Below are 10,000 nucleotides of genomic sequence, written 5' to 3'. Positions count from 1 at the left end.
TTTATAAATAATGAGGAAAAAGGAATATCTTTGATTTAAAATCCATGTATCTCGAGTCCTCACTAGGACCAAAAAAGTGGATCACATTACCCCAGTTCTGAGGTCTTTACACTGGCTTCCAGTCACTCAAAGAATTGATTTCAAAATACTGATGTTGGTTTATAAAGCACTAAATGGTTTAGGGCCAAAATACATTACTGATCTGCTGATACGTTATGAACCGTCCAGAGCCCTTAGGTCGTCTGGGACAGGTCTACTTACAGTCCCTAGAGTTAGGACTAAACGAGGAGAAGCAGCTTTTAGTTATTATGCACCAACAATCTGGAACAAACTCCCAGAGAACTTGAGGTCTGCTGCAACTCTCAGTTCTTTTAAATCGAGTCTGAAGACTTTTTTGTTTCCATTTTAACCTGCAATTTTTATTTTATTTGCTTCTTTTATTCGCTTTTAAATGTCTTCTAATGTGTTTTATGTATTCTAATCTAGCCCCTGTAAAGCACTTTGAGTGGCCTTGTGTCTGAATTGTGCTATAGAAATACACTTGCCTTGCCTTGCCTTGCCTAAAATCCATGTGCATGATTTTTGTGCAGATAATTAAAACACAGTCAAACACATTTTTTTTTCATTTAACCTTTATTTATACTGGAGAGATCAATTAATAGATCAATCAAACAGACAGTTGCATTGAGCTTGATGTGTTTCTGTGATGTGTAGTGAAGTGGCTCCATCTAGTGGTGGACTATGGAACTGTTCTGGGAGTTTCACTTTTATTAGTTTTGTTTTATTTAACATAAAAAACAATATAAAAACACGTGGCCATGGTAGCTTTAAACAGCCCATGTTCAAATCACACATACACGCACACGCACACACACGCACACACACACGCACGCGCACACACACACACACACGCACACACACGCGCAAACACACTCACTCACACACACACACACTCACTCACTCACTCACTCACTCACCCTCTCTCACACACACACACATGCGCGCACACACACACACACACACACACACACACACACACACACACTAAAACATATTAGAACGTGTGTGTGCGACAGAGACCTGGACAGGCTTGTGTGTAAACCAAACCCGAAGAACATTTGAATATTAAAATAAAACACAATTAGAAGAATTTTTTTTTTTAAATAAAAATTAAAATAAATAAATTGATTATCCAGTATCCACTGATTAGTGATTACCATGGCAAAATTAACTGAATTTATGAAAATAATAATAATAATAATAATAATAATAATAATAATGATAATGATAATGATAATGATAATAATAATAATAATAATAATGATAATGATAATGATAATAATTAATAATAATAATTCTCTTAATTGTTCCTCTGTCTCTGTAGCTATTGGCTCACCATTCAAACCCATGGAGAGCTACCAGTACTCAGGTGAGAATTACTCTTATTGTCGGGTTTAAATGTATTATATTTAAAATGTATTTATTTATTATTTAATTATTTATTTGTCTTTTTTATTTTATTTATATTCATATTTTTAATTCAATTTTAATACATTTTATTTTTATTTTTATGTATTAATTTGTTTGTCATAATTTTACTTTTGTATTATTTCTATTTATTATTTATTATTTTAGCCTTCAAATAGATTTCTTGTCCTGCATAAATATTGCATTTCATTTAGACTGTTTTTCACTGTAGGTCAATAATGATAATTTCACTCATTTCACTCTGACATTTGTAAATTACATTTTCTTTGTTTTTTTTTCCATAATCACTTGAAATGATGAAGGCTCAGTCAAACTGCAAGGTACACCATGTTGAACTGTACTTTGGTCTTTCATTTCTCCCCCTTTACTTAAAGGTGCTACGAGGAACTTTTAAATATTTCTGAAACAGTCTAATTTTTCCTCTGGTGATCATAAATTACATGTAACAGCAAACGAGACCATCAGTGCAAAGAATGCTATTTTTTATATAGTTTTTTCTTAATGCCTTTGTCATGGGTATATACGCTCACCCAGGAACAACAGCTGGCGTGGTAAAAGCACTACCGCTTTTGTCCAAAGGGGGGCGCTAGAATTAACACAAACTGAAAGTTCCTCAGAGCACATTTTAAGATTTCAAGATTTTCATGAAATTTGTATTATTTTTCGTCCAATCATTTTAATTTTTCTATATATTTTTTTTCCCACAAAATGAACTAAAACTGACAATAAGTGGGAAGGATTGAGAGGCTAATGAGGTGTGTGTGTGTGTGTGTGTGTGTGTGTGTGTGTGTGTGTGTGTGTGTGTGTGTGTGTGTGTGTGTGTGTGTGTGTGTGTGTGTGTTTGTTTCCCCCCTGTAGCTGTGGAGCGTAACAACTTGATGAGACTGTCACAGAGCATTCCCTTCACCCCCGTCCCACCCAGAGGTCAGTCTGTCTGCATCACCATGACTTTTAATTTTAATATTTTTTAACCTTTTTTTATTTATTTTTCAAAATAAAACAAAGAGCGTCGGCTTCCTATCAATCCTTTTCGGACACAGACACTACATTTATTTTAGAAATATTGTTAATGACACGTTATAATTATTGTTGTTTCCTGTTATGTGTATTTGTATGATGTGTCTTACTTGCTTTTTTATTTTTCATTTTCTGTTCGAAATAAAGACGAATTGAAATGAAGACACATACATACAATGCAATAACAACAACAAACACAGAAGACAAAAAGAAAACCCTAGCTTGAAGGTGGATTGCCATAAAAATATATACCTTACAGAATAACATAAAATATAAATAGAGAAGTAGAATTGATTGATCGAAATTTTTATTTTGAAAAACAAAATTGTCATACAGAAAATAATGTAATGATGTTACACAAAATAGAAAGCATAACTAGATACATGAAAGACAAACACCTGCTGGTATCTTCCTACAATGTTCAAAAATGCTGTCCACACTTTATTAAAACTGTGGATCAAGATTTTTTGTTGTTAAAGGTGCAGTGTGTAATATGACATCATCAAGAAAGTTCTAGAAAGTTCTACAAAGTTCTAGAATGCAACGCTCCCTGGGTAACCCCAACCCTTTAGAATAATAACAGAAGCTACAGTGGCCTTCAAGGACAAGAACAATTCTAAATTTTAAACAATGCACATGATGACATTCCAACTATGACACTTTCAAGATGGCGGCACTAGGCCTTGGTCCAAAATATGCAGAAATATGGACATATATGAGACCCTTTCTAAGGGGGAAAAAAAATTATTCAAAAAAAATTATGCACTAAATTAAATGTACTTATGGATATTATAATTACATTCTACAAAATCTGCTAGGAAATAAAACCCAAAATTCTACACACTGCAGGTTTAAGTGCAGTGTATATTACACCATTGTTTTAAGGGGAAGCTCAATCTAGCGGTTAATTACCACATCAAACCTCCACATGTCGAAACCAAAAATCACATTAGCAGGGGTTTTTCCTGCAAAGAGAAACCAACACTTTGGGTGCGTTCCAACCTTCCAACCCCCATACTAAGGATTTAGGAATGTCCCAATACGTGGTGGAACATGCAGCGTGCCAAAGAATACCTGCATGTCTTTAGTTTAAAGGTGGAGTCAGTGATTCTGGAGAATGCTTGTGTTGTCAAAATCACTTTTTGTCAAAACAGGCTATAGGCTCTGTAAACTGATGTGTTGCTATCTATGGTAGGCCCTCTTTGATAACACACCAGTTTACAGAGCCAGGGCTGGGTATTAACTTTGGATTATTTATTATTATTTTATTTTTTAAAGATATTTTTTGGCATTGTTATGCTTTATTGATAGTGTAGAGACAGAGTTGAAATGGGGCAGAGAGGGGAGTGACATGCAGAGAACGACCGCGGGCTGGAATCGAACCCGGGTCTGCTGCTGGGCCCGGCCCGGGGGAGGGGGGGACGCCCTACCAACTGAGCTAAGGGCGCCCCCCTACCTGCATGTTCTAATTATAAAGGTGGAGTCAGTGATTCTGGAGAATGCTTGTTGTCAAAATCACTTTTTGTCAAAACAGTCTATAGGCTCTGTAAACTGATGTGTTGCTATCTACAGTGGGCCCTCTTTGACACCAGTTTACAGAGCCAGGGCTGGGTATTAACCTTTGGATTTTTAAAAGCAAAATGAAACCATACACTGAGAAACATTTTGTCAGCAACATTCACACCATAGTGGCTGGTTTCAAACAGGTTTCTAGTCTGTTTGAGAATGAGGAAGTGTTGGGTTTGATAAGACACTTTGTTCCTCTTTGTTTTGAAGCTGTTTGCTCATGAGTAACTCGGGCGTGATACTGATTGTTAAGCAAAGGTTGGGTGCGGCCATTTGTAATAATAATAATGATGACTGTCCCTGCGTTCCAAATCACATGCTCTTCCTTTTCACTACACTACATACTAAAGTACAGAAGAGTTTTAGGGCCACAGACAGGAGAGGAAAAAAAATCAGATAAGGAAGATTTTTTTTTTCATTATGTCGAGAAATGTCAAGAATAAAGAAGAATACTCCAAAATGCAATCGGAGTTAGTGGGGGCATTTATGTATTTTCAGCATACTACAATTGACGTGCATGTATTGGGACATCCTAAATCTTTTTTTTTTTGGCATACTGAATAGTAGGGAAGTATGGGGATTGGAACGCAGGGTGTGTGTTTATAAAGACTTTTGTTTTTATAATTTAAAAGAGTAAAAAGCGACTGCCACCTAAGTTTAAAGAGCATAGGACTCTTAAAAAAACAACACATAGGTTCTTTAAAATCAGCAGTGAGCAGAGTTAAAAGACACAGAAATGTTGTGATTATCTGGCAGGTGATTGGAATATAAACATCTTTCTATTCTGGCTTTGTGCATATATTTGGTAAAAAAACCTAGGTTGCGTTCCGAATCACATACTATCTACTATATAGTTTGGTAGAAAAAAGATTTAGGATGTCCCGATTCTTGTGGCCAGATTTAGGATGGTTAGAAGTACCCGGATGTCCTACTTCATGCGGCCAAGATTGTTAGTGTTGAAAAGTGCATCCTATTTGGGCGATTCTGACCCACAATCCAGTGCGCACGTGAAGTGACGTCACATCGACGAAGCCTCCATATGAAAACAAACGGGGATGCGACGGATATAAAAGCAAGAGGCAAGATCAAGGCGCAATGTTATGATGAAATAAGAGAGTAAAGTATGTCCCAATAGTATGCCTACTACTGCATCCTAACTAGATTATTTTTATCGTCGGATGTAGTATGTAGAATAGAAAAAAGAAAGAGTATGCAATTCGGAACGCAGCCCTAGTGTTAGAGGAATTCCCTGCCCTGAATGAATTAACAAAAGTGTTTTTATAATGACTGTGTATTCATAATGGGGCCACACCTGTTTAATGATCAGCAGTGTCTGGTTTAAAGGATCCTAATGTTAGTTTTAGTTCTAGTTTTGTTGTTACTGTGAAAATGTTCGTTAGTCATGTGATGTATTTATATATGGTAGAGTTAAGGCTGTTACATACTCCGCGAGAAGAAAGAACAAAGTTCTCGGTGACAGAGCTGCGAGAAGAAAATGACGTCATTTTCTTCTCTCAGCTCTTGTTCAGCTGTTCTCGCAGCTTGTTCTCGACACATCACCCGGGCCGAACTTTCTTCTCGCAGCTTGTCCGAGAACTATTGTGTGATTGGTCAGTCTGAAGTCAATGAGGAAAGCGAAGTGAAATCAGCTGGCGCTACTGAGTAAATTACCATGGTAACAATGCGCCGCGGTGAGGAGTTCGGCAGTTGAGTTCTCGTGAAGTATGTAATGTCAGACCAGAAAGAACTTCTCGCAGCTCTGTCACCGAGAACTTTCTTCTTTCTTCTCGCGGAGTATGTAACAGCCTTTAGGAGATTAGCAGGTTATACAGGCAATATTTTTGGGGGAATTTGGTAGAAAATGTTGTAAGTAGTTTGTAGAATAAAACCAAAATGTTCATTCTACTCAAACATATGCCTATAAATAGTAAAAACGAGAGACACTGAATATTTGGAGTGGTCTCTTCATTTTCTGTAAGTCTCAGCAGCAATATGGCACCAGTTATTAGTTCTTTGTCTGTGTGTAACCTTGTATTCTGTCCCTCTCTAGGTGAGCCAGTGACAGTCTACCGATAAAAAGATGATAAATAATAATATAAGCGAGATCTATGTTCATTAAGCTGTTTTTTTATGAGTTTAAGTTAATTTTAAAGTAATTTAATCTGTCTGTAAAGTTGTACAATTTTAAGTAAGTGTGTGTGTGTGTGTCTGTGTCTGTGTCTGTGTCTGTGTCTGTGGTTGCGTTCCGAATCGCATACTCTTTCTTTTTTCTATTCTACATACTACATCCGACGATAAAAAGAATCTAGTTAGGATGCAGTAGGCATACTATTGGGACATACTTTTCTCTCTTATTTCATCATAACATTGCGCCTTGATCTTGCCTCTTGTTTTTATATCCGTCGCATCCCCGTTTGTTTTCATATGGAGGCTTCGTCGATGTTACGTCACTTCACGTGCGCACTGGATTGTGGGTCAGAATCGCCCAAATAGGATGCACTTTTCAACACTAACAATCTTGGCCGCATGAAGTAGGACATCCGGGTACTTCTAACCATCCTAAATCTGGCCACAAGAATCGGGACATCCTAAATCTTTTTTCTACATACTATATAGTAGAAAGTATGCGATTCGGAACGCAACCTGTGTGTGTGTGTGTAACGTTGCATTCTGTCCCTCCTAGGTGAGCCAGTGACTGTGTACCGATTGGAGGAAAGTTCCCCTAACACCATCAACAACAGCATGTCGTCCTGGGCTCAGAGGGGCCTCTGTGCCAAGATAGAATTCCTCAGCAAGGAGGAGATGGGGGGAGGTAGGATTATTTAATTTAAAAAAAAAAAATTAAAATCCTGTTAAAGGGTTTTTTACTGGGAGTTTTTTCTCAGTCGAGCTAAGGGTTCAAAGGGCAGAGGATAAATGCGTGTGTGTGTGTGTGTGTGTGTGTGTGTGTGTGTGTGTGTGTGTGTGTGTGTGTGTGTGTGTGTGTGTGTGTGTGTGTGTGTGTGTGTGTGTGTGTGTGTGTGTGTGTGTGTGTGTGTGTGTGTGTGTGTGTGTGTGTGTGTGTGTGTGTGTGTGTGCACGGAATGTAAAGACCACTGAGGCTAATGTCTATCTGTGATATTTGGCTATAGAAAAAAAACAGTTTTGATTTGATTTGGTTTACATCTGCGGCAATTAACGTTTATTAATATGTGTGTCTCGTGTGTCTGTCTGTGTGTGTGTGTGTGTGTGTCTGTCTGTCTGTCTCGCTCTCTCTCTCTCTGCATGTCTGTCTGTCTCTCTCTCTGTCTCTGTGTCTCTCTCCCTGTCTGTCTGTCTGTCTGTCTGTCTGTCTGTCTATCTGTCTGTCTGTCTGTCTGTCTGTCTGTCTGTCTGTCTCTCTGTCTCTGTGTCTCTCTCCCTGTCTGTCTGTCTGTCTCTCTCCGTGTCTGTCTGTCTGTCTGTCTGTCTGTCTGTCTGTCTCCCTCTCTGTCTGTCTCTCTCCGTCTGCCTGCCTGCCTGTCTCTCTCTCGTCTGTGTGTCTGTCTGTCTGTCTCTCTGTCTGTGTGTCTGTAGGTCTGCGGCGGGCCCTCAAGGTGCTGTGTACGTGGTCAGAGTATGACATACTGAAGCCGGGTCATCTCTACATCGTGAAATCTTTCCTGCCCGAGGTGGTTAAGACCTGGCAGAGCATCTACAAGGAGGAGACTGTGCTACACCTCTGTCTCAGGGTGAGAGTGGAGAGGATTTTATACACTTACACAAACACTACTGGTTATATAAAGGCTTAAAGGTGCAGTGTGTAAAATGACATCATCAAGAAAGTTCTACAAAGTTCTAGAATGCAACGCTCCCTGGGTAACCCTTCCCCCCCCCCTTTCGAATAATAACAGAAGCTATAGTGGCCTTCAAGGACAAGAACAATTCTAAATTTTAAACAATGCATCTGATGACATTCCAACTATGACACTTTCAAGATGGCGGCACTAGGCCTTGGTCCAAAGTATGGAGAAATATGGACATATATGAGACTCTTTCTAAGGGAAAAAATAATAATTCAAAACATTTTTTTCAGCTATTATGCACTAAATTAAATGTACTTATGGATATTATAATTACTTTCTACAAAATCTGCTAGGAAATAAAACACAAAATTCTACACACTGCAGGTTTAATACTATAGTGCGTAACTTCTGTGGCCCCCATGAGGAATTCTAAGTGAAGACTGTGCTACACCTCTGTCTCAGGGTGAGAATGGAGAGGATTTTAACATATATATAACCCTTGTATAACCATATCTGTAACCATATTTTAACCCTTACATATTACACTACTGGTTATATAAAGGTGTAAAGCTATTAGTGCGTAACTTCTGTATCAGGGTAAGGTTGGATTATTTTTTTGTTTTAAAGATAATTTTTTATCTTAATTTTTTTTTAGACAGAGAGAGAGAGAGGGGATGACCTGCAGTAAAGGTCCACAGGTCGGATTTGAACCTGCGACCACTTTTTATTTTTTTTTAATACACACCAGTTTGTAAACGCTGCCATACTGAGAAATACAGAGAGAGTTTTGTAGGGAGCTGATAATAGGGCTTAATCAACTTTGTGTTAACTTGTTTGGCGATGTCTTAAATGTAACCGACATTAATTTTTATATGGAAAAGTTACACACTATAGCTTTAAATAAATAAAAAATAAATACAGTCCCATTCTTCCAGTGTTATATAAATGGAATCAGTTACGTGAAATACATTATTTAGATTTTGAAACGCATTTTGCAAATTGCAATAAAAACTGGAAAAATGTAGTTGTTATAAAACATTTGGCCGGTAGCCTACACCAAATAATATTCCTCTTCATAATCGCAGAAGTACAGACTCTGAATATGGAGCCTGTCAGTAGATATGAGATAAAAAATTATAATCTATTTAAATGTAAATGTTTCATTGTGTCATTGCAGGAAATCCAGCAGCAGCGAGCGGCTCAGAAACTGACATTTGCCTTCAACCAAATCCGGCCCAAGACCATTCCGTACTCGCCACGGTAACGCCCTCATTTGCATATCATGATGTCATCCTTCTGTTCATATAATACAGCTCTGGAAAAAAAGAGACCACTTCAAATCAGAGAGTTCAGTGTCTCTCGTTTTACTCTTAGAGGCATATGTTTGAGTAGAATGAACATTTTGGTTTTATAATATAAACTACTGACAACATTTCTACCTAATTCACAATAAAAATATTGTCATTTAGAGCATTTTCAATAAGTAATGTAGAGATGAAGATTTAGGAAAAATCCAGACTGCTCTCTTAATTTTTACCGCGGCTGTATGTTTCACAGTAATACAGTCAAGCCCGCAATTATTCATCCCCCTGGCAAATGTTGACTTAAAGTTACTTTTATGAAACCAGCAAGCTTTTTCTTGATTGGAAATGGACCCAGGCTTCTCCCAGAAGATAATAAGACCATGCACAAGAGGAATCAATGTGTATTTTTTTTTATTTTTATTTATTTTTTTTATTAACATTTGAACAAAAAGTGGCGTGTCCAAAATTATTCAGACCCTTCTCAATATATCAACAGAAAAGTCAAAATTTGCAAGGGGTATGAATCATTTCGGGCTTGACAGTAATATGCTGAGCTCATAGTGGTTTGGCAAAGACTGGTGGGTTATTTGCATAGTAACGACACGTAAGCCATACAACAGGTGATTAAAAACTTGACACCAACCCTACCTGCACTGTTCACTGTTTCCTCCTTTGTGCTGAGCTAACTGATACAGAAATATGACTCTTAGCAAGAAAAAACAGGTCGCCACTGTTACGGCCGGCCATCCCAGGCTCATTCAGCCAGTAAACATAAACAACACACACTAGACTTATTGAAAGTGTCAAACTGCAGGTGAATAAAGTAACATTTTAAACTTATATATATCATCGTGAAACTCT

General features: G+C 37.8%; 1 protein-coding gene across 3 annotated transcripts in view; it reads left to right on the top strand.

Annotated features, from left to right (window-relative positions):
- The window catches only part of trpm7 (transient receptor potential cation channel, subfamily M, member 7), a gene marked incomplete at its 3' end in the record, with an annotated part of 43,173 nt that extends 34,074 nt beyond the window's left edge, over positions 1 to 9,099 (top strand). For 2 of the 3 annotated variants that reach the window (XM_080031566.1, XM_080031565.1), the window contains exons 24-29: positions 1,385 to 1,429; positions 1,791 to 1,808; positions 2,347 to 2,412; positions 6,755 to 6,883; positions 7,627 to 7,781; positions 9,013 to 9,099. In XM_080031566.1, the coding sequence (XP_079887692.1) occupies positions 1,385 to 1,429; positions 1,791 to 1,808; positions 2,347 to 2,412; positions 6,755 to 6,883; positions 7,627 to 7,781; positions 9,013 to 9,099 (500 nt within the window). The remainder of the gene's footprint in view (positions 1 to 1,384; positions 1,430 to 1,790; positions 1,809 to 2,346; positions 2,413 to 6,754; positions 6,884 to 7,626; positions 7,782 to 9,012) is intronic. The other variant, XM_080031567.1, reaches the window with a different exon arrangement.
- Between the last annotated feature and the right edge of the window lie 901 nt (positions 9,100 to 10,000).

Source organism: Ammodytes marinus, assembly GCF_949987685.1.
Source record: "Ammodytes marinus genome assembly, chromosome: 1".
Classification (NCBI taxonomy): Eukaryota; Metazoa; Chordata; class Actinopteri; order Uranoscopiformes; family Ammodytidae; genus Ammodytes; species Ammodytes marinus.
This window is presented reverse-complemented; position numbering and strand designations above follow the sequence as displayed.